Genomic DNA, 24,885 nt, shown 5'->3' with positions numbered 1-24,885 from the left:
CCATAAATTTAGCAGCAGTCAATATTTAGCCCTTATTTACTGACATTAAAACATAATTTGCATACAATTTTCACATAATAAGTCTTCCTTTTCTTAACATACCTAAAACTAAAAAAAAAAAAAAAAAACATTCTTAGCTCTCAGTAGAGCCACAGAGCAACAGAATTCACTCCTCCATCAACAATAACGTATTAACTATCTCAAAGTAATGAGGAGTTTGAATGTACTCGCCATAAAGAGTGATGAACCTTCAAGTGGTAGATATGGTCTTTACCCGAAGAAAATCATGTATCTAATGTATATATCGCTATTTGGAAACTTCATAACGTACCTTTTTTTGTTCAGTTATGACAGTCAAAACACTAGATATAAAAAAGCAAAAATTCACCATTCTTAACTCAAAATTGTAAAGAGGAGCTTCCAGGTCAGTTTGATAACTTTGATTATGAAATCGTGATCATAAATCTTGACCCTTTCTGGAGGTGATCTTTAAATGTGTCATTTTTTTAATAAGACAGCCATTTTGTCTATTTAAGGAAACATTTTAAGTCATCCATGAATACTCCCCAACCTTCATAGTATTTTCAGCTAAAACATTTTCATCATGTGGCTAATGTTTTTGGAGCTTCTCTGGGGCAGAGTTGCTCATTCAGGAATCAAAGTTCAGTCAGTCTGTCTCCAGTTATACCATCGAACCATAGAGCATGTGCCAGGCTCTAAGTATCTTTAAATCAGCTAGCTTCTTCACACAGCTTCAGTGTGAAAAGCCTTCTTTTCCAAATGGCTTGAATCAACCACCCAGCAAACTGTGAGTAACATCTTGTTACTTGTGAACCAAAAGCCTGGGATGGGCTCTCCAGAACTTTTTTCATGGTTAAGAAGGATTGGGGTCTAGATCAGCAGTTAGAGCATTTGCCTAGCATGTGTAAGGCTTTGTATTAAACCTCATGTATGGAGGGAAAAGAGGCAAAGACATGGTAAGAGGAAAACAGAAGACAGCGAATGAGAAAGAGAAGACACAGAGAGAAAGAAGAGATGGAGAGAGTGAAAGGAAAAGGGAGAGAAAGAAAAGGGTAGGAGGAGAGAGAGAGGAGAAAGAACACAGACTAGCTCCAGCCCAGAGTGGTCTACTCCCATTTGCAGCAGCTTGAGATGGCTCATTACGTCAGACTAACAGTAATGATACGATCTGTTACCCTATTAAGTTCTTCACTCTAGAATTCCTTGGTTTATTAAACATGGCTAAATAAGTACCTGAACCCTCACCCAGAATTCTAGAGGCCTGGCTTGTACAAGGCTGTAGAAGAGGCTGGTTGTTGGAATTACCAGTAGTTAACTCCAGTATTCAGGAGGCTGAAGAAGAAAGATCTTGAGCAAGAGGCTAACCTGAACTACACAGGCAGAGCCCACCTCAAAACAATAAATATAAAGAATTGTAGAGGATAAACTCCAATTCTTCAGGACAGAGCTAGTAAGTATTCTCAGTGGGATTTGAACACTTACCTGCCAGAAGAGAAGTGTACTGTGGTAAAGTGCACACCTTCCTGTGGAAGGCCTTTCCCCTGGGCTGCTCCAAACATTCCTTCACCCACTAAGGAATGAAAACCCAGTTATCAGATGCACCCAACCCTTGCCCATTGCTTTTAAGCCCTCCTCTCCTCCACACAAAGTAACCTGCTTGATGGTATAAAGATATGAGAAGGGTGTGGTGAAGTAGAGGATCAGAGGAGCCCTGAGCCTGTCTCCACCCCCACAGTGCAAACATCAGCCAGGGGGCAGCTGGAGAGTGAGCTCCCATGAGGGCATGTGCCTGTCTTTCTTCTCAGATTCACAGTCTTCACCTTTCAGCATAATCTATGCAGGGCTGGCTCAGGTGGACCCTCATAGGCAGGACCTTCTGTCAAAGACATAAAACACCCATCAGCTGACATCTGAAAGCCACTGTGTTTCTCCTTATTTGATTTGTGGACAGGCACATTTCTGGAACTCAGTCAAGTCCCTCATCTGATAGAAAATGTCCACCAAGTCGTAAATCACCTAGGAATAATATTTCTCAGCACAAAAGAACACAGTGAAACCTCCGCATCCCCATGTGTGTCTAATAAGTGAAGAGTAGACTGAACGAAAGCTTTTAGAAAGGCAACAACAGTAAAATACTTTCTTTAGGATTGAGAATCCTGTGAGTGACAAAGGGATCTGAAAATAACATACAGATAAATGAAGTTCTACAGAGAGTTTTATAGACAAAAGCCGAATAGCGGGTGTTTAAGTACAGTGTTTCCAACATGACTGCATGTTGGAATCACCCAGGGAGCTTAAAAAATTAAATTAAAAAATAAAAATAAAAAGCTCACATGCCCCAGCTACACCCAAAGTCAATTAACGCCAATCTGGAAGTAAGCCAGTGGGATTCAGACTTCTGAATTTTTTGAAGCTTCACAGGTGATTCCAAAACCCAGCCAAGGCTGGGCTCTTCTTCATGGTAAATTTTGTTCCCTTCTTTTTTAACTTAGTCTTACAAAATTTGCTGTGTGGATGGTCATTCTTTACTTTTGCCAATAACTTCTTTGAAGTTGGAATCTGAGCTCTCAACAATTACAGAGATTCACAAATACACATACACAAAATACATGCACACATACTTTTATTTATTTAATTTAGGCCCTAATTATTAGTACATAATCAGAAAAACTGAGTGCCTTTGACACTGCATACCTCTCCAAATATTAAAAATAAAACAACAACACAAAAACCCCAGAACTCAAGAAAGCACACATCAAATACATTTAATACATACACACATACACATACCCACGCACAATCAATTCAAATCACCTTCAGGAACCATGACCCACTAAATATATTTAATAGTTAAGAAAGAAAAAACAAAAAAACCCACATCCAAAAAAACCCCAAATAAACAAATAACCAAACTTCGATTAAGATACATGCCCGACCTGGGAGCACTCACAGTCGGCATGGTTTGTCACAGCACTCTGAGGTAGCATGTTCTGTGACACAGGTCACAGAACTGTTCTAGAATGTCTCCTGGACACAAAGTACAGGCATCAGTCTGGCCCTCCACAGGGGAAGATGACCTGGTCTGTGTTCACTGCTGATGTCGGACTGGACATGCCTGGCTTTCCAGCCACCCACCAACACTCGGATGCATCTTCCCTCCTGTCTGCAGAGCCAGCCTCCTTTGCCATGTGTCCCCACTGGCTGGAGGAAAGCACAATAGAAGGAGCACTGGGCGTCACGTCACGGCGTCCTTTCTTCTTGTCTTTGACAACTACATTCACTAACAAAGACTCCTTCTTTTAAAGGCTACAAAGAGGTTCATGTCTGTTGCCTCCATGATTCTGGCCTATAAAGGTGTCTCCTTCTTCCCCTTGAATTTATGGAGTAGCAAGCAGTAAGCTCTCTAGGATTCTCTGGTAGGAAAATGAGCAGAGAAGTTTAAAAAAAAAAATACACACACCAAAACAAACACAAAACACAGGTACAGGGTCAAAGCCAAGGACAAGTTTCCTTTTGCAAGTTAATATGTTTCAGTGGGGTGGTTTTCGTTTTGTTTTGTTTGTTTAGTTTTTGAGACATGGTTTCTCTACATTGCTGTGGCTGGCCTAGAACTCACTATGTAGATCAGGCTGGCCTCAAATTCACAGAGATCCATCAGCTTCTGGAGTACTGGGATTAAAGGCATGCGCCACCACACCTGGCTCCCTTTTGTAGGTTAAAATGACAAGAGTTTACATTTGGGGAAGTGGCTTGTTTCTTTTCAAGAAAAGTAATTCACTTCAGCTCTGCCTTTTAAATACAAATATTCAGTCAAGACAGGATAAGGATTAAAGCTTCAAAGGGTCCCACCAACTTCAAACCTGGTGAAAGTAACTAGTTTTGTTTGTTTGTTTGTTTTGTTTTTCTCAATAGTCACAGATCAAAAAGATTTCAAAAGCCCTTTTGTCCCAATTTGGTTCCCTCTTTGAAAGGTGAACCCTCAAAAGTAATCAATATACAAGTGAATAAAAAGAGCACATGTCCAGGCAAAAAAGGGCATGTGCTGGGCCTGAGTCGCCACTTAAAACCATATCTGGCATCACATAAAACCCTCAGAGGCTTTCCGGAAGTGAGCCCCAGGTATCACTGAACAGGTCAGCCACTGGAGCTGGCTGCATAACTGCGCATTAGACTTCAAGTTTCCGAAATGCTGCAGCAGCCAGTCCTCTCAGGAGCCCGAGGAAGTTCCTGAAGGCCTCCCTGCATCCCACCATACAGAAAGCAAAGCATGGCGGACGGGCTTATCAATGCTCCCTGCATCCCACTATACAGAAAGCAAAGCACCGCTGACGGGCTTATCAATGCAAGGGGCATGAGAACCGCTCTCCAAACAAAGCAGCCTCACGAAGACAAAGGGCTTTTTACCCTCTGTGCAATGCCAAGGTGCACGAGCTGGCACTCAAACAATTGAGTTGAGTTCTTTCTCTCTCTCCCTTTTGTATGAAACAGAAAAATGGTTCCATCGGGTTAACAGTGTCATCTTAAAATGCCATAAATTAAATAAGTTAGTTCACATTTTTTTTTCTTTCCCAGCACTTAAATTACAGTCATGTCTCTAAAGCACTTTCGAAGCCTGCTGTAACAGTTCCAGGTCTCTTCTGTGGACACTGCTGGCCTTGGAGCACCCATAGTCCTCCATCTGCAAAGGGAGGTACTGCTCGAGCACCCCGAGGCCCTGCTCAGCAGGACTGGTGAACAGCTTAGTCCATGATGGTTTAAAGTTTCCGCTGAATCCCAAAAATACAATACTTCCTATAAAAAGAGAGAGAAAAGTTGAAGTGTACAGCTACTAGTTCCAGCAAGATAATTATGGAAGTGGGTCAGAGTTGAGCAAAACAAAGACAGAAATGTATTACACATCATATATATATATACATATATATATATATCCATCCATTACATATGTACATCACATACACCATATATATATGTGATAGATAAGATAGATAGATAGATAGATAGATAGATAGATATGACAGATAAACACCAACACTTCCTGACACCAGCAATGAATTCTTGCCACACAAATGGCAAGCCATACCCCAACGCATTTCCTCTAACACAGTCCTTTATGAAGAAATTATTTCAATGACCCTCACTCTGGGCAGAGCTAATGAGACAGTCTAGGAAACAAACTCCACCAAAAAAATATGCTCACTGGAGCATCATAAGTACATTACCGGATGCTATAAATACAAACCTTTGCTATAAAGGTATGCTGGTTTGGCCAGTCCCAGAAGAACTAATGAATCCGAGATGTTCATTTGCTTTATTTCTCCTCTTGTGCTCAACAGAACGATTGACCTGTGAGTCAAAGTTAGAAAATCAGAGGCAATGCCAGTCATTCAGCATGCATTTACTGAGAATATTTCTGCACTAAGGACAGTGGAGGAATACTAGATAAAAGCAAATTTAGAAAGGAAAACAGGCTAGATGCTTTTTCACCCCTGCTGACACAAGTGCCAACTCCTTGCTGCAAAGGGAACTTCTCAGGTTCTTAATTAGGAGAGTGGTAACACAGGGAAACCCAAAGGTGTAGAAACCAAAAGTCATGTAGACACCAGCGCAGACTGGAACCCAGCTTTTCATGGATCAGCCTATTCAGAGAGGGGGTTTTGGTCTCTCTCAGGCACTCTAGTACTCTGCGTCACAAGCTTGAAACGTAAAGATAAGAGCTGGAGTGCAGATCAGTGATTCAGTGTTGGTCAAGCATAGGGAGGCCCTAGACTCATTCCCCAGTGCTACAAATAACAGCAACAAACAAAAACAAACATAAGCAGTTCTCCATGGTGTAAAAAGTTGGTTTCTTTTTGGTTTGTTTCTGTTTGTTTTTACATTTGTTTCTTCGTTTGTTTAATTGCTGTCTTTAGGGTGGCTGAGAAGGCTCAGCAGATGAAAGCAGAGGACCAGGGTTTGATTCCCAGCACCTACATGGCAGCTCACAACCACTGGTAACTACAGTTCTAATAAATCTGATGCCTTCTCTGGTTGCTGCACGCACCAGGCACATCAATACACATAAAATAGTAAAGCTAAAAAACAAACAAAACAAACTCATCTTCAGTGTACAGTAGGTCAACACAATATTCTGAGCGCTTGGTGGATTCCTGCTTTTCTTCCTGGTTTATTTGAGTATCTGACCAACAAGCTCTTTGTGTTGGTATAATTTCTTACCATTCTTGGAAGTGGACTGCAGTGCCAGCTGACAAATACAACAGGGCAGCAAGCTGTTTATTCCCACTTATGGCAGATGTGCTGCTGTTATGATTTAATTTAGTTAGCACATCTTATAGTATTGATTTTCATTCAGAGAAAGAATCCCTCCTTCAACCTCTGGCCGCACTCTGTTAGCAGTGTAGACTATAATGTGGGATCTGACAAGTGCTCAAGACTGTGACTATGGTGCGGGCTCTTGGTTATAGTCTTCCTAAAGTGATGGGGAGTGGACACAGAATCACTGCAGACAGCTGGCCACAGCAATGCCGCAGATCTGAACTTCTCCCTAGGACGGAATTATCAGGCTAGTCTGGAAAAGTCCTTAACACACATGCATGCCAATCCACTAACAAGCTCTCGAGAAGTCACTGTCAGTTGCAATCTAACTTCCATTTCTTTGATTTTGAGGCTGGCTGGACCATAGATCGGCCTCAACCTTATAGTGATCACCCTGTCTCCACCTCCAGAATGCTGACATTTTAAGCACGTTCTACCACTCCTGGCCCCTGCCCTGTAACTTCTCAACACTGCATTAAAATGCAATAAACACACATAGCAATCCTGAGGTCCCACGCATAAGCTTCTGCAAACTAAACAGTTATATGACCAGTAGCCACATGGAGAAGTAGCTTATTCGAAGAAGTTCCTCCTTAGGCAGTTGCTTTTAAGTCTTCTTGCAAAACTATGCTTTCTAATGTTTATTGTAAGATTTATATCCTGAATTGTTTGAGGAAAAGTGAGTGATGAGTTTCTAAACACAGAATACTAAAACCTCAGAAAAAGATCCTCTAAAATTATCCTGAACCACAAGATGGACCTATAGCTGATCCTCTTATCCACAGGTTCTGCATACATAAACTCTACAAGTCACTCATCAAAACTGTTTGGGGAAAAAAACACCACACCAGATGGCTCAGTGGGTAAAGGTGATTGCCATGCAAGCCCGGTAGCCTGAGTTCGATTCCCAGAGCCTACAGGGTAGAAAGAGAAGAACAACCCTGCAAGATATTCTCTGATCTCTATGTGTGCATGCGTGAGCCCACATTCCCATCACCTACAAAGCAAACATAATGAAAAATTGGGGGTGGGGGATGTGCACGTGTTCTGTATACAGACTTCTTCCCTTATCACTGTTTCCTAAACAATACAATAGAACATCTATTTGAATGGCATTTACACAAATCTTGCCATTAAAGACGATTTAAAGTGTACAGAAGGACTATGAAAGTTATATGCAAATATTACATCATTTTAAACAAGGGACACGGGCATCTGAATATTTGGGTTCTGCAGAGGGACCTCAAACCAATCTTCTATGGATACTGAAGGATGACTGCCTCTACATACACCACACCTCCGTCCCTAATACACCCCCCCACACACAAACAGCATGAACACACACATACAGAAATTATACCAAAATAATCCAAAGACTTGATGGGACTTATTAGGAGGTAGTTCTGCAGGCTACATATATCATCAGAACAATGCAAAGCCAGGGGAGCCTCAATCCACAGGAAGCTTATGCTCTTTTCCTCAATAGCTGCACTTAACATCCACCACAGAGCAGCAAGGGTCTGGAATTTACTTCCTGTCCTCACCTATAATCTGGTCAACCCAGAACAACAACAACAAAAACCAGACCCTCCTCTTAAAAGAGAGCTAGGACACTCAACCACTTAAAAATCCAGTTACTCTTTTCCATATACAGGTGACCTGGGAGATGAGTTCCTGAAACCCAGTACTGTACAATGCTTTGTGAGAGTCCATCAGTGGAACAAAAGACCACTGAAGAAAACAGCCAGAACATTACTTCAAAATTACAAGCCTTCTGAGCTAGTCTGGTGGGAAGTAGATAATTTAATTCTTAAGAGCGGCATTGGCAAGCACCAAACAATGAGCTTTTCCCTTCCCAGCAGGATTCTCATCAGCTGAACAAGCTACATCCAAGCTCTGCCAATGGCCCAGGGATCAGCCTGCGGTGGGAAGGAATACCTCACAGAGCCTGGAATGCTCAGGCGGTAAACAGAGCTCAGAAGTAAGCGCATGCCATGGTAGCGAGCAGTCACATCTCAAGATAGCTTTCCTCTGGTGCAGGGCAAGCTCTACCTACCTTGGAGGGATGCTAGCCTTTAAAAACTCTTCCATGCGACTGATGTCTGCAGAAAGGAACATCTGCTTTTCCGTCAACCGGAAGGGAACGCTGCAGGCATCCAAAACAAGGAGGAGGACACCAGTGCTCCGGAAGGTAAAGTCAGTACCATTGACCTGAGAATACAAAAGTGTCTTATGCTGTCATCTCCATATCAGAAACATCCCTGGGAGAAGTGAATTTTCTTAAGCTCCTTCTAAACCCAGGATTCAGATTGCATCATGTTTGGTTTACTGTCTCAGTGAAATGTCTAAAATGGTACCCATATTCCTCTCAATTTCAGCCTCTTCAACTATAGGTCATAACCCCATGGAGAGTCCCATGATTGAAAGGTTTCTAGGTGCACAAAAGACAAAAATCCAATCAAAGCTAAAACATATAATGCAGCTAGAGTGTTTGTAGCTGTGCTTAGCCATGCTGCATCATGCGGATACATGGAACCTTGGTTCTAAACACAAAACATGTGTACTTTATACTGTGTGTGCTCTCATCCACAGTCCCAGCAACTGCTGCTTCAAACACCTCAGCTGAGCCAAGGATACTGCATACTACTACCTGCACTATGCTAAATGCAGAGTTTTCTGCTCACATAGAAAAAGATGGTTGAATTAAAACAAAAGCCTTTACTATTTACTTACCATTGTTCCTCTGCATACAAGCACAGACTTGGTGTATCTTTGGGAGGTATTGTGTTAGAATGCTTGATTTTTTAAAAATTTGTTTAAGATACGGACTTATGTTTCATTTAAAAAGCATCGTCAAATAAATTTTGGCCTAGGATTAGGACAGAATTCTAATAATTTCTAAAATGGCTCTAAAAATCCTTTTGCCATTTTATACTAGGTATTTCTGTGAGATAGACTTCTTGGTACTGATGATTGTAACGTCAAAATAATAGGGTTTTTTTGTTTGTTTGTTTTTGGCTTTTCAAGATAGGCGTTTCTCTGTGTAGCCTTGGCTATCCTGGACTCACTTTGCAGACGAAGCTGGCCTTGGATTCACAGAGATCCACCTGCCTCTGCGTCCCTGAGTACTTCGATTACATGCAAGTGCCACCATGTCTGGCTGATGTTCTGTAGGTCCAAATAAATTCTTTTCTAAGTTGCTTTGGACATGGTATCTCTTCATAACAAGAGAAAAGTAACTAAGACGTTCTACTTAATAAATTCATTAATTTTGGCTCTTGAAATTCTTTTCTGGGGCAGTCAACCATCCAACTTTGCTAAGAGAAGTCCCTTGAGGCCTCCAGGAACAATGTTGACCTTCATCTCCCTTCCACTGACAGGATCGCTACACTGTTTCACTTAAAAAGTTTCCCTAAATCACCATCTGTGATCTTGTTGAGAAAAAGAAATACCAAACTGGACATGAAGGCCCATGCTGTCATCCCAGCACTCAGGAAGCTGAGGCTGGCCAGCCTGGGCTACTTTTGAATAGCTTGACTCAAAAAAAAAAAAAAAAAAAGATAATGAAATATGTAACAACAAAAGAAGAAAGCCAGAATTACCAAATATTAAATTTCTCAGTGGAAGAAGAGAAGACAAACAAAAGTGAGTACATATGAACTCCACACTGCTTCTGTCTATTAAGAGTAAACCACACTACACTGAGAGCCAGCAAGGGCTCTCCTGGACAGGCTCTCCTCGCTATGCCTGTCTATCTTGAAATGTTATTTCTAACCCACGACTTAGCACATGAGAACTCAAAATGATTTGTTTAGCTATGTTTAAATTGTTCTAACCCAGAGAATAGTTCTGTAAATTCCTGAGGTACACTTTTCTCTTTTAATTACATCTTATCTATGTATGTGTTGGATGGCCAATGCAATGTGAAAGTCAGTCAGAGAACAACTTCCAGGAGTCAGTTTCCTCCCTCTACTAGGTGGGTCCCAGAGATTGAACTCAAGGTAGTTAGGCTTGGTGGCAAGCATCTTTAGCCACTGAGCCATCTTGTCTACCCACTGAAGTGAATCTTACATGTGGAAAAAAAAATAGACACAATCCACAATTTATAAATATCAGAATATTTACATTTCATGTAAGACAAGAAAACCTATAATGATTCTCAGTAATTCAAACTGTGCTTGCAAAAAGCAGCACTTCCAGAAACAAACAAACTAACAAAAACCACACAAAAAACCAAAACACTTGTCAATGAAAGGAGGGAGAAAGAAGTTTTCAGAAGGGTCTAACAGTGTGTCAAAGCCTCAGAAGTAGGTCATCATGTGAAAGTTCTGGAGATAAATATGCCAAGAGGAGTTGGTGAGGAACACTGGGAATCAGAGCTAGGTGGTGGTGGACAGCAGCCCATTGTGCATACAGTTCACATAACTGGGCATAAAACCAGGCATGTGGGAAATTTCATGTTACTCTTCATTTTGCTATTCTAAAAAGGTGGAGCGGGCATAAGCCTACTTTTGGCCACACACACTTGGATTTGTGATTAACTTACTCATTGCTTTAACAAACTCAACTTCTGCAGAGACCACAGGAGACTGTGAGACGGATGGCTGGACACCTGTTAGCAAAGAGCTCCTTACACAGAGGCCCCAGACCACCCTGACTTTGGACAGACCTCTTCTGAGTCTTAGTTTCTAGTTGCTAACTGGGCTATAAGCCCAAACTCTAGTGCTGACCCTGTGACTCGCATCTATACCTTTACAGACACTCTCAGAAAAGACACTACTCTGTCTCCCCACTCCCTTTTTTTAACTACATTCTTAAAAGGGACAGATAACCTTCAAGAAAAGGCCTAAGCAATTTAGAAGCCATCATTTTCCATATCTTAAACAACCTGGTAGTTTAACTACCAAAATGAGATTAAACGTGGTTTTCTCCATATTGAATGAACGTGCAAACTGCTCTCTTAACTAAAGATGCCTTTCCTGTGTAATGGTAAATAAAAAGTAATGTAATCAAATTTTTGACATTAGCTTGAGAGTAATTAATAAACAATCCACTTGAAAAAGAAATAACAACTACTGAAGAGGCATTTACACCTCAGCTACATTCCTGCTACCAGGAAGTAAAATGGATGGACAAACCCATGATTGGTGCCAGAAATAATATGTCACTAGGATTAAAGACCAGAGCCAAAGCATGTGGTGGCCAAGAAGTGATGTTGTGGCTCCACATCTGTGCTCCTACAAATTCCTATTTGAGATTCTGATCCCCAAAGTGATGGCATTAGAAGGTAGACAGAGCCTTTGTGGGATGAAGGGAGGCCCTTGTGAATGATCCTTCTGAGATACACCCAGGTCGAGACACAAAGAAAAGGTGCAATCTGTGAGCTGGCAAACCAGCCCTTCCTAGACATCATTTCTGCTACTACACTGACCTCAGAATTTCCAGCTCTGAAACAGTGAGCACAAAGTTCTGTTGCTTCTAAACTATCTAGTCTGTGCCATTTTGTTACAGAAGCCCCCAAAAGACTGAGGCCACACCAGTCCATACTTACGGAAATAAGAGATGGCTCTCCACGCTGAGTTTCTGCTTTACCAGGTGACTGGAATCTTACAGGGAGGTAGCTCTTGTGAGGGTCACTGCTAAACACCATCTAGACAAGAGCACATTGCATCTTTAAAGGCAACTGTATCCACGCCCCACACGTCCCTTAAAACACTCCATTATACCAGCTGGCCATTTCCTTTATCTGAACCTTTTACACCCACTTCAAGACCTGGAATTCTGTCTCATTCCTGGCACACAGAAAGTGTATACCTCTTGGTTTCTGAGGGGAGGGGGAAATCACCGTTTCAAGAAAGTGCTCTTAACAGTTGAACTATCTCTTCAGCCTCAAGACACATCTTTTGAAAAGATCTTTTTCAGATCAATTACCCTAAACTGGGGTTCATCGAATCTAGGACCAAGGACAGTCTCTACATAAGGAGGGCTATACTGTTAACCACCTTCTGGTGTCCTGAACACGGCTGGCCAGGCCTCAGCCCCTCTCAGTGTCCGCAGAGTGCTTCATAAACAGAGCCGGTCACTGCACGCAGGCCCGCATGTCCCTCTGTTCTACCGCCTCCAAGAGTCAGGGCGGTCCTCCACTTTCCACAAGCACTTCCCATTCTTCCTTGCCTCTTTGCTTTCTCTGATGCTGTCCCTCCCACCTTCTCCTCTCCCTTTCTGTCCTCCAATTGATTCTCGGTCTCTGAAGCCCAGCTCCTTGACCAATGTGTCTCATTCACAAATTTCCAGGTATGAACAGCAAACGGTTCTTATGAGTCACTGTCAACAATTTCACAGGCAAATATTCATCACTACACCAGGCAACATTTGGAAGTTGGGTATTTCTTTTGAGTCTTTGTTTGGGTGGAGTTTTGTGAATTTTTCTAATTACTTCTAATGCACATGTGTTTGGCTCTGAGATAGAATACAAACACTTTTCTCAAACTTCCAAGTAAACACGATGCTCCAAATGCTTCAAATGCTCTACAGCTGCACAGCCACTCAGCAGTGCACCGCCTTCTTGTTCTTCTTTTTTTTTATTTTTTATTTTTTATAATTTATTCACTTTACCTCCCGATTATAGGCCCCTCCCTCATCTCCTCAAGGTCCCATCCTTTCTCCTTCTCTCTTAGCCCTCTCCCCTAACCCTCAGGAAGGGATAGCTCTCCTCCCCTACCATCTGACCACAACCTGTCAAGTCTCATCAAGTCTCATCGGGATTGCCTACAACCTCTTCCTCTGTGGCTGGGTAAGGACTCCCTACCAGGGGGAAGTGATCAAAGAGAGGGCAACAGAGCCCACATCAAAGACGGCCCATGCTCCCCTCACTAGGGGACCCACATGGAGACTCAGCTGCCTATGGGCTACATCTGAGCACAGGGGCAAGGCCTTCTCCATGCATGGTCCTCAGTTGGTGCATCAGTCTCTGCAGGGTCCCCTGGGTCCAGATTTGTTGGCTTTGTTGGTGTTCTTATGGAGTTTCTGTCTCCTCCGGGTCCTTCTATTTCCCCCACTCTTTTCTACAACTCCCTGCACTCTTAAGGGGTGGGTTTTATCTACTGTAGACCAGGCTGACCTTGAACTTAAAATCCTCTTGCCTCAGCCTCAAGTACGTGCAATAATATGTATATATCACCATGCCTGGCATCAATATTTTTTAATGCGTTTTTCTAGATGTCTATGAAATAGAAACTAAGAATACTAAAGGTAGGAGAAGAAGCTGTTTGGTAAAAAAAGAAAGAAAAAAAAAAAAAGCCCAGGATACCAGTGATGATCAAGTCATTTTGAAAAGTTATCAAAAACAAAACAAACAACAACAACATCAAAAAGAAAAGTTATCAAGTGCCTATTACCCACCACTCAAAAGGTAGAGTCAGATGATCAGGAGTTCAAAGCCATCCTAAGCTATTAAGTTTTAGCCATCCCTTGCTTGATGAGACCATGTCTCCAAAACCACTGAATACATGCATACATAAATAAAACAACTTTATAACACTTTTAGACATACAAACCCAATAGTTCTATTGGAACAGAACCCTATCCCTAGAAAATTAATAATTTTAATCAACACAATAAATTTCAATTTTAAACTATAAAGCTCATAATCAGGGTAAATTAAGCAAGAAAAAAAGACACTTTTGCTATAAATGGGGACTGCTCTGCTTCTTATGAGCAACCCATTCTAGAATAAACCAAAATTCAGGAGGTGTCAGCATGTATTTCTAAAGTTGCAAGAAAGATGTTTCAAAGCCACGTGCCCCTACTGCCACACCAAGGAACCCTGACTTCCCCCCAAAGGCCCTCTCGTCTTCTCTGCTTACCTGCTGGGTGCCACACCCTTGGCAGCGGCCCGTGAGCATGGCTGGCATGCGCTTGACTGCCGAGGGCTTCTTGTAATACTGTGGGTATGCTTTGGCCATGCAGTTACTGATGTCTTTGGAGTCTGTTGCTGCCTGGATCTTGACTCTTTCACATCCCTGAGATGAACAGTAACTGTGACCATCTCTGTGGCTATGGGCTCTGAGATAAAGAAACAATAACCTGGAACACAGAAGCCAAGCCAACTGATGTTAGTTCCTCTCAGAAGCATAAAACTTCTCCATTTGATTCATGGCCGAGGGGATATTTCTCCAATAAAGTAACTTTTCCTTAAAAGAAAAATAAATTGCAAAGCTAATAAAATCTCTCACTCTCCCTCCTTACGCCCTAGTATATCGAGTCAAGTTCACGACTGCCTTGGGGAGTACAGTGATGCTTTCATTAAGTTGTCCTGAAGGACATCAAAGTTGATTTCTGGTTTAAATTAGTTCAAGGGGTCATCTGAGGGGAAGGAATTTAGCTTGTCTTAAAAACTATATTTATGTTAAGTTTAGAATATGGAACATTAATATCAGCTTTTCCACTTGTAGTTATTGCTAATAAATCACTGTGGAAACAGGAATAACAAAGCAGTGACTGTGGCTTGTTTAACAAGAGCTAAGAAAAATCATAGCCCTGCGATGCTTTCTGGGAACACATGGACCCATGGTCCGTCCTTCTCAACTGGGCCAAGACCAGGCTGAGGAAAACAGTTTTACCAATTCTGAATTATATTCTCCCTACCAAGATGAATGGGAAATCCAAGTTATAAGAAATGCTGCAGCACTATCTGAAAAACCTAATGTTTCCAAACCAAAGAAGTCAAGATTCAAAGGGCTTGATAAAATGTGATTGATTACCAGAAGTCAAGAGCTCATATTTTAAGATGAAGTCAATAGACAATAAAAAATCATAATTTAAAGGGAAGAATACAATCAAAATAGATTGTATGAAATTCTCAAAGAATAAATAAAAACATTATAAATAAATTGTTTTTAAATGGTAAAAGCCAATCATGGCAGCACATGCCTTTAATTCCAGCACTCAGGAGGCAGGATGGGTGGATCTCTGTGAGTTCAAAGCCAGCCTGGTCTACACAGAGAGAGTCTGAGGCCAACCAGAGTTCATAATGAGAGCCTGTCTCTTCCTGCCCCCTCAAAAGTAAGAAAACATCTAGTAATTTTAGCACAAATAGTTAAAGAATTAAACAGGGGCCTAAATGGACAAAAGCCTTCTAATTATAATTTAAATTGTTAAAATGAATATAATTAAAAAAATACTTTTAGAAACTGGATTTTTTTTTTTTAAATAACCAAGCCAGAAAATAATGTCCCATCTTTGTACATGCATAATCACTAATTTGTGGCCACTGGAATGCCCTTTCAAATTTGGGTGTTCCATTTATTTTTGTGAAAATTCAACTGAGAAAGTGGAAATTCTGTTGTCAACAAAATACAGGTCCACCTAGACAATTTATATTTAATGAGAGATTGAATATTGGAGACTCTTAAGCTTACCACACTGGCTGCTGGGAGTACTAGAGGGCAAATGAGTTGCTTCATAAACAGAGGTTAACCAGATAATTAACAAATGAGCCACAACCTTCTTCCCCCAAACAACCTTGTTCCCACCTCTCCCAACTCTGAACTTTTTGTCTTTCCCAAACATGCCATGCCAGTGTTAGTCCATGCCTCCATGCATCTGTGTGCTGCTTCTTTTACCTGAGGCTCCTCACCCAGCTGTTTCTATCTTCTCCTGAGCGCCCATGAATTAATCAGGTAGTGTGGTAGCCTTTCCAAGATGTCACTGGTTACTCTAGGTAAGCCTGTTAGTTAGTCCCTAGTGCACATGGAATACCAGGCTGTTGGACTTACAGCACTTAAGCTTTTCCCTCTGTAATAACTTGCTTCAGTGACAGTGAATTTACTGCAGAAATGGATCTGATCTATACTGAAATCTTCACACCTAGATGGTGGACCGTCAGCCTAAGGATAGAGTCGGAAGGAGCATGCTACTTGCTGGAGAGAAGAGGAGATGAGGCCTACCATAACCCACAGGCTGAGACTGTAACGACAAAAGCAGACAAAGCCACCAGGACCCCAGGAGAGCAGGATAAGAATTAAAAAGTGGGAAGACGCAGCCTAGAGAAAGTTGGAAGCAAACATGCCATGGTTATACACTGATGTTTAAGAACTCATGGTCAGCTTGAGAAATAACCTTAAATTAGAAGGGGAAAAAGGAGTTTTCAGTGAAATATAAACAGTATCTTATATAAATCACTATTGCAGAGTTGTTGCAGAAGAACAAACTGTTTTCATTTTCAATTGGGCTTACTGACGGCTCCTGACAATGATAATCTCTTTCCCTAAATTGCCTTAATAAGTAAACAGCAAATATCTTTACTTGAGTCCTACTGCCAACCGTAATTACAAGTCATTTGAGCTCAGCTCCTCACCCCTAATAGTGATGAGCACAAGTGCCCACGCCAGCTGCTCTGCCAAACAGCCATCATCATCCCACCCGTCCTTAGCTATGCCAGAGAACCAGCAATTTCATCATCAAAGAAAAACAGCATTAGTTCTCAGCCACGGCTTCCATGAATTACCCTGTGCCAGAGTCAAAATAGAATTTTCTCTCTGATGGCTTCCTCTGCAGCTCTTCCATTGACTGCGCAGGCTCGTACTCTTCAATTCTGGATAATGAGCCGTTCTGTCGTTGCAGAAAGCCAAAGGTAACCTGAAAGCTTGTGTTGGATGGGTAACAGAGGCCAACTCGGATCCAGTCATCCCTTTAAAGGAGAGAAAAAAAGAGTTATTCACACTGAGCTATTATCTTTTGAATACTGCAGCACATGGAAGTTTTAAGCATGATTTCTCTCTGCCTTTCGAGTCTTGAGCCTGGTATACTTATCCGGTTCCCAAATATCGTAAATCAATGTATATACAACAGAAGTATGATCTGTCCAAAAACATGAAAAGCAAAACTTGGCTTTATTTGTGAATTAAAATTAGATAACATATACTCTAAATGGATAAAGTTCATGCTGGATATGGGTACACTAACATAAAACCACCAACATCCTGACAAAGGATTTGTCAGCTAGTAAAATCATCTGGGAGACTGTTTGACTATATATATGACCATATATATGGTCAAGTTAAGTGATTTTTCTAGTGGCGCATTTGAGAGAAATGAAGGCACATGCCATTTACCCATACCAACTATAATGTTCTTGCAGAATGTCCTTAGCTACAAAATTGTCTCTTCAAAAAAATTAAAATATTTTCTTCTTCTTCTTGGTATTTTCTTTTGTGACATTTTATTGTGACAAGATAACTACCCTCTAAAACTTATTATTTTAAGCATTTTTCCTTGTACGTACGGTCCAGGGCATTAATTTTTATTCACAATGATGTGCAGTCACTACCACTGCCTGTACCACAACCTTTCTATCATTCTAAAAAGCCTTCATATGTAGCAAGAGTTTCACACTGTTCATACATTTTGCCAAGTAATCTCACTAAGGAATAAATATGAATGCAGACAAAAAGCTTTAAAAGCAAAGATGTTCAATGAGGTATCATTTGTAACAGCAGAAAGGGGTAGAAAACCTCAATGCTCATGTTTGTTTAAACAGCTCAGAAAAACCTGAGGGTGAAGGGAAATAGGTCAGCTGTGTTTATCTGCCTTTCTTTAATTAGGGTTAAGAATTATCTCCATATTCTTTTAGTTTCTCTATATTTTCCTTATTACGTTTACTAACTACAGAATTTAAATGTTTAATTTGTTATTTTCAGAAGTAGAGCTATGACCTCTTTGTAATTATACGAAATTCAGAAAAAATTATTCATTTCTTCCTCTTGCCTCTAACCATCATGTAATTTTATGAACTCTTAGCTAATTAGGCAAGGAAAAAATGACTTTACTTCAACCTGGTGTTGATTTTTAAAACTTCTGGCCTCATTCCTTTTTCCCTTTAAAAATTTTTCATTTGTCCAGAATTGTATGAAAAGTTTGCATTGTACTTTATAGAACCTCTCCATCATTTCACTGTCGTATCTCACCTCAAAACCATGATCCAACTCAATATAGCTTTCTGGAACAGTAACATTGGCTACTCTGCCACATCCCTACCTACTGTTCTTTTCTCACTGGATTCTCTGCAACTCACAGGCAACAAACATCAGGCTGGTCCTGGAGAAATCTTACCAGGAACACAATGTGAACCAGGGATGGAAGATGGTGAGACTGAGCAGGCAGTTGCTGCAAGGATCTGGGCAAAGATGTTGATGCCCTAAATTCAGCTATAAACTATGAAGGAGAGCCTGGAAATATCTGGAAATGAGAGTTTGCTAGCAATGAGCTGGAAAAGGAAGGGCCAGCATAAGAAGTGACTGCCGGGAATCGGGGCGTGGCACTCTTAGTAGGCTACAGATAAGCAGCAATGTTGGAGAAGAAAGTAGTGGTTCTTTCAGAGCATGCACAAATCTCACATGAAGGGTATCCACCATCCTGAGTACCCAGCATTGGAAGTGAGCTACTTGTACCCAGTCCTCTGTTTATTTCAACTACTTATTAAGAAAATCCCAACAAGTCAAAGCTTCGTGGCCAAAAAGAGAAACAAGCTAATCAATTTTCAGGTATAGGTTTGAGCAACTATGGAAACCCCTGAGCTGGCCACCACACAATTTCAGACTATTTCACCCTGCAGCTTCCACATAACAGACTCAACTAACCAACTGCAAATTGAAAACATGCAAAAGAAAAAAGACACTATAGTTGTTCTGAAAACATACACTTTTTCCTTGCTGTTGTTTCTTAAACAATAGTGTCACAACTGCTTATGACTCTTTAACACAGAAGGCATCTACATATGATCAAAGAATACAAAAGGATATATACATGTGGATTACATGCAAATATCATGGCATTTCATATATGGATGTGAACATGTATAGAGTTTAGTGTTTTCAAGGAGTCCTAAAACCAGCTCCCCAAAGACACAGGGAATGATTATCGCTATACCCACTGTCTAGCTTAAACTTCTATCCTTTCTCTGATGTTCTCTAAATTCCTATTCACCAAATCTACCATTCCGAGCAGAGCAGGCCCTTTCTCAGCTCTGGACTTTTGAACAACACTGTTACAACTAGTTACAGAATAATACTTCCTCACCACGTCCTGGCTCTACTCCCCTGGGCAGAGTGCAGAATTGGTATTCCTGTCCTATGTCCACTAAAGTAGACTTGGAAGATGAGGAGGAGGGGAGGAAGCAAACAATATTTACTCCCACCTCTAATGTGAGCTCATTCATCTTTATATCAACTGGCACACAGTAAATGAACAAACCAGTGAAAAATACAGCCTTGCATGGAATGTGACCCTATGAGGACAGACAACCGGTTAGTTGGGACAGTGTCATGAGACATTATTATGAAAATCTCTTTTACGTGCTAAGGTTCTAAGAGATTGGATTTTCTTTTCTTGAAAAAGTGACATTTATTCAAAGAGAGAAAAGCAAAAACAAGATCTTCATCCCTTGGCTCCCTTCATTCCTCACTCCAGCTGTTCTTTTGCTCCCCAGGCTTGAGGATCGAGCCCTGGCTAGGGCCAGGTAGCAGAACAGCCCCTCAGATGAAGTCTGCAACACTGAGGGGCCTCTCTTCAATGGAGGTGCTGTAGGAAGTCTCAGTGTCTCAAGAGTCTCCCTGTCTTCTGCTGTCACCCTGTTAGTAGCCACACCCTTAAACGGTCAAACCAACCACCGCGACCAATTCCGTGGGGGTAGTTCGCCCTGTTGGCGAGGCAGTCATAACTAATAGACTCTGGCCAGCAGGTCCATGGTAATTAATACTCTTCTAGAACCAGACCAGAACTCCATAGTGCTCAAATCACATTCCTTTTGGTCCGTATCGCCATACGTGACAGAAACCGTGAAATCCCAGGCATGCATCTGCTCAGTGAGCCAATCCACCTTCCTTCTGGAATTGATGAAGGTTACTGCCTCGGTGATAGTATTTCACATGAGTCACCGGGTATCCACTCCGCTAGTCCACACTGATGTATACTGGCAGATGCCCTCCAGGGTCAATTCTTCCTTCTTGACAAAAACCTGAATGGGGTCTCTCGTTGAATTTCTTGGTAACTCTGAGGACAGCAGAAGGCACTGTAGTTGACAGCAGAACTACCTGACACTGTTGAACTTTTGGAATATATCACAGATATAGTCCTTGAACCCATAGCTTAACATTTCATCGGCTTTATCCAGCACAAACATCTTGATGTGTTTGGGGGACAGGTATCTCCAGTTAAGCATATCAAACACCTGGCCAGGGGTGCTCACAATGATACTGGGGAGCTTCTATCCGCAGCTTCTGCACCGAAGCATTCACACTGGTGGCCCCCAAACAGGCAAGACAAGAGTCACCCATGCAGTCCCCTAATGGTATAACTATATTTTGTACCTGCTGAGCCCAATTCATGAGCAGATGCCAGAACCAAAGCTCTGAGTGGCCGTTAGCTCTAGTTCAATCTGCTAAAGTACTGATATGGCAGATGTAGCTGTTTTCCCCGTCCTAGACTAGGCTTGAGCATTCCCATCATACCTCCTTGACACAATGAAGAATGATTCCCTGCCAAATGGCAGAGGCCTTCTCAAGACCATAGGCATAAAAACCACAGAGAAGGGATTCTGCAAGATTCATGTCATCCAAGCTATCCACAGTCTCATTCCAGTTATTCCTTTAGGCTCCATCCTATTAGGACCATTGTCTCTGGTTCAAGAATCCTGACTCTCAGACAGGAGGCTGGAACTTTTGCTGGACCTCACAGCCAGGTTAAGGATACACCCTGAGACTTAAGACTGCTATCCTTCTGTGTACTCAGCCTGTCTGATTACCGGCCTTTAAGAGAACAACATATCAATCAACCTTACTTGTCCTGAATTTCCTAGTTGTAATCAACTTTCACCAACTAAGCTAAGGCATAGCTACGATTGTAAGTTATGTATTCCTCCATGACCCTTACACCAAGTATGTATGTTATGGCAATAAATGCTGAAAATTGCAAATAGGTTGAAAGCAACCTTATAAAATCTTTTCACTATAAATGCTGGGAGCAACATAGGCACAAGTTGATAAAGATTGTTTGCAGTTGCATTTGCAGTAGTTTGCTTTATCTGGGACAATTGGGCTCAGACCGTCAGTAAAGCTTTATTTACAAACATTGTGAAACTGTTTGAGATTTCTGTAAAGTGTCCCTCATTCCTTCCCCGTGGGATGTTTTCTGTGCTGTTCAATAAATAAATTGGAGCCCTTGGTTAAGGACACAGACACAGACGCAGACACAGGGACAGGGACAGACAGCATTCAATCAGGCAAATTTAGAAGCATACAATAGACAGACTACAAAGAGATGAGAACTGAGAATCCAAGTAGGCTTGATAAACCTACTAGAGGAAAAAGTACTTTGATTTCTTTCCCTTATCACAGTATCAACAGATTTTAGGGACTCAGAGATTATTATTAATGTGCTCACTCTGACACAAGACAGGACAGAATAATACCACATGGCAGGGGTGGGAAATACCTAGTATTCAAGCCCCAAACTCCTTCTTCCTGCCCTACTGGCCATAGCCAACTAATCACGTCACTTTCTTCTGTCCAGTCTATGCTTAGAATCAACATTCTTTCAATCTTGTCAGCTACTGTGATTTATACCATAATCCCAGCACTTGCAAAGCTGTGGGAGAAGACTGTCACAATTTCAAGTATAGTGCGGACTATATGGCAAGACTGTGTCATCCCCTTCCCCACGGGGGGGGGGGGGGGGGGGAGGGGGAGGAGGAAAAAAAAGCCAGCCTTTTAATTTAATTTTCCACATGCTTACTCAGAAAAACCACATAAAACTGAGACCAGCCTTAGGAACTGCAGCGCTCAGCAGATGGTATTAAAACCTATCTTTTGAGCAGATGATATGGCTTACAGCAGAACTCTTGCTAACATACTTGAGGTCCTGGATTCAATCCCAACTACCTCAGAAAACAAAACCAGAGCAAAGCAGACCCCACTGTGGGGCAGCCTTTCTGAACACAATACTTGATGACAGAGAAAATCCAAGCTGATTTGCATAATCAATTTGTACATCATACTTCCATCCACACAGCTTAGACAGCTTCTCCACGACAATAAAGTGCATGAACTGGCTTTACAGTATGTTATTCTTTTCTCTGCTGTGACTGCCTGCTCAACTGTTTGCAAGGACAGAAGTAGAAACATTACTTGTTGAAGTTCACGAGGTATAAGAAAGTGGTACGTGGCGCTGGACCATTCCAGTGGATGGTGTAGCCCTTTTCCAGCATGACGACAGGCTGGTACTGTGGAGAGATGGCCCTCTGGTTGATACCCCGAAGCACCATTGGGTAGGATGGGTATTCATCTCGTGTGATGATCATGCTAAGATTCGGAGTGTTCCATGTCTGCACATACACCTTTAAGAAAAAGTTAAGAATTGGAAGGGAGTGAATAAAAGATTAAACTGTTCCAAGAACTTACCCAGTATACATCAAGGGTCTCTACTTTAAAGAGAGAGATTCTGTGGTAAAGTGCCAGACCAAATAAGTAGTGGCCAAGAGGGGAGAGCCATGTTTACGATACAGCCTCCTGAAGCTAGATGTGGCTAAAACCAGACCCTCGTTCTGCTGGCCAATGTCATCATCAGCTCCAGCAGCACAAGCCAGCTTTTTCATCAGAATGGAGAAGTTCTGCGGCTTGCACAGCTTGTCACAGAAACCCACCATCTGAAGAGCACATATCCAAAACAAATCAGCAAGCACCGGGGAGAACTGATAAGCTCCAGGCAGATCTAAGACTTCCTCTGATCCATGGGATGGAAAATTCATATCTGAGAGTTCTGGCTTTAGTCTTCCATGACCTCTATTTGCCCAAGAAGTCATTTTTCACCCATTTGAAAACAGAAGTTAAAAAGTTCTCTACAGCATCTGGAAAAACATGCTAAGCTTAGATAAATTGGAAATTCCTGATTTTTTTTTTCCCCAGTAGCATTTGAACCACGTTCTAGGCCAAACTAACTCCTTCCTCCAGGGCATCTTCCACAAGACAGCCTCAGAACAATTTCCTAAAACAAATCAATATCCAGCAACACTTTCTCCAGGAGAATGAAGTCATATGCAGAATACTGACACTTTACCCGCAGTTCCCTGGACTCTTACAATCTTGTTCACAGTGGGCCCTCCACTTTATGCTCTTGGAGTCAGAATCTCTTCTCAACACTCATTTCTATAGAATATTTTAATCTGCTACTGACACCACTTAAAGATTCAAAATGAAAGTAGGAAACATAAGACTAGCAATTCTCTTTCTTTAAATACATTTTGGAATGTGTGTGTGTGTGTGTGTGTGCTCTTGTATACATTCATGTATGTGTACAACTGTGTGGGCACAGGTGTGCATGAGATTGTGGAGGCCAAGAGGATGCCCTGAGATGTCATTTCTGCTCAGGCACTGTCTACCTTGTTTTCTAAGACAGGACCTCTTTACTGACATGGACCTCACAAATTAGGGTTAGGATCTGTGATGGTTTGAATAAAAATGAATTGCATGGGCCCACAGGAAGTGTGGCCTTGTGGGAGTAGGTGTGGCCTTGCTGGAGGAGTGTGTAACTGGGGGGTGGACATTGAGGTTTCAGATGCTCAAGCCAGGCCCAGTGTCACTCTCTTTTCCTGCTGCCTGCTGCTCCAAATGTAGAACTCTCAGGTACCTCTACAGCACCATGCCTACCTGCATCTGCCATGTTTCCTGCTATGATACTGGACTAAACCTCTGAACTGTAAGCCAGCCCCAATTAAATGCTTTCCTTATAAGAGTTGCCATGGTCATGGTGTCTCCTCACAGCAATAGAAACCATAACTGCGATAGGCTGCTGGCCAGCAAGCCCCGGGGATCCACCTGTGTCTGTCTTTACAGCATCAGAAATACAATTTGTACCACTTTACTGTGTTATTCTCCAGCAATTAAATACATAGTTAGCACATACAGGAGAAACAGATAGCAGACACACTCTCTGCCTTCTGCCAAATGACAATCTATCACGTAGTATGCACAACTGTGGGTCTACCAATGTCAGCACTTCTCCTCATCCTTCCTGTCAGTCAGGTGAAGATGGAAATTACACCTAAAAACACTTGCAGGTAACTAAAGAATGACAATTCTGAAAAGCCTGGTGTGTTGGCACACGTCCTTAATCCTAGCACTGGGGAGGCAGAGGCAAGCTGATCTCTCAGTTCAAAGCCAGCCTGGTCTACAGAGTGAGTTCCAGGACAGTCAGGGCTACACAGAAAAACCCTGTCTCCAAAAACAAATGAAGAACGACAATTCTGTCATAACATCCTGTTGCTGCCACCTCTTGCCACAAATGCACACTATACTCCTAAATAAAAGCACACAGCTATATATTTGGGCTTCTGTCCAAATTTCAAATCTCCAGGAAAGAATTTGCGACCCATGGTTCTCCCATTCCTAGACTCTCTCCTGAGAAACATAAATGACTCAACAAACAGGAATAAAACTATTACCCTGCTGCCTAAGGTCGAATGATTCGACTCAGATCTCAAATAGCATTACAAACCCAAAG

The 24,885-nt window shown here is 41.8% G+C and overlaps 1 protein-coding gene and 1 pseudogene across 5 annotated transcripts in view; both read right to left on the bottom strand.

Annotated features, from left to right (window-relative positions):
* Positions 1-2,627: 2,627 nt before the first annotated feature.
* The window catches only part of Cemip2 (cell migration inducing hyaluronidase 2), an 81,431-nt gene continuing 59,173 nt past the window's right edge, over positions 2,628-24,885 (bottom strand). For all 5 annotated transcript variants that reach the window (XM_060387447.1, XM_060387436.1, XM_060387430.1 and 2 more), the window contains 7 exons: positions 22,515-22,723; positions 16,841-17,023; positions 14,199-14,418; positions 11,885-11,983; positions 8,390-8,544; positions 5,261-5,364; positions 2,628-4,812 (listed from right to left, as the gene is read on the bottom strand). In XM_060387447.1, coding sequence (XP_060243430.1) covers positions 4,616-4,812; positions 5,261-5,364; positions 8,390-8,544; positions 11,885-11,983; positions 14,199-14,418; positions 16,841-17,023; positions 22,515-22,723 — 1,167 coding nt within the window. In that variant the 3' untranslated portion in view covers positions 2,628-4,615. The remainder of the gene's footprint in view (positions 4,813-5,260; positions 5,365-8,389; positions 8,545-11,884; positions 11,984-14,198; positions 14,419-16,840; positions 17,024-22,514; positions 22,724-24,885) is intronic.
* Positions 19,596-21,939, bottom strand: LOC110562250 (eukaryotic initiation factor 4A-I-like; annotated as a pseudogene).

Source organism: Meriones unguiculatus, chromosome 1 (assembly GCF_030254825.1).
Source record: "Meriones unguiculatus strain TT.TT164.6M chromosome 1, Bangor_MerUng_6.1, whole genome shotgun sequence".
NCBI classification, from domain to species: domain Eukaryota; kingdom Metazoa; phylum Chordata; class Mammalia; order Rodentia; family Muridae; genus Meriones; species Meriones unguiculatus.
Note: the sequence above shows the minus strand (reverse complement) of the source record. Positions and strands in the feature narration are given on the sequence as shown.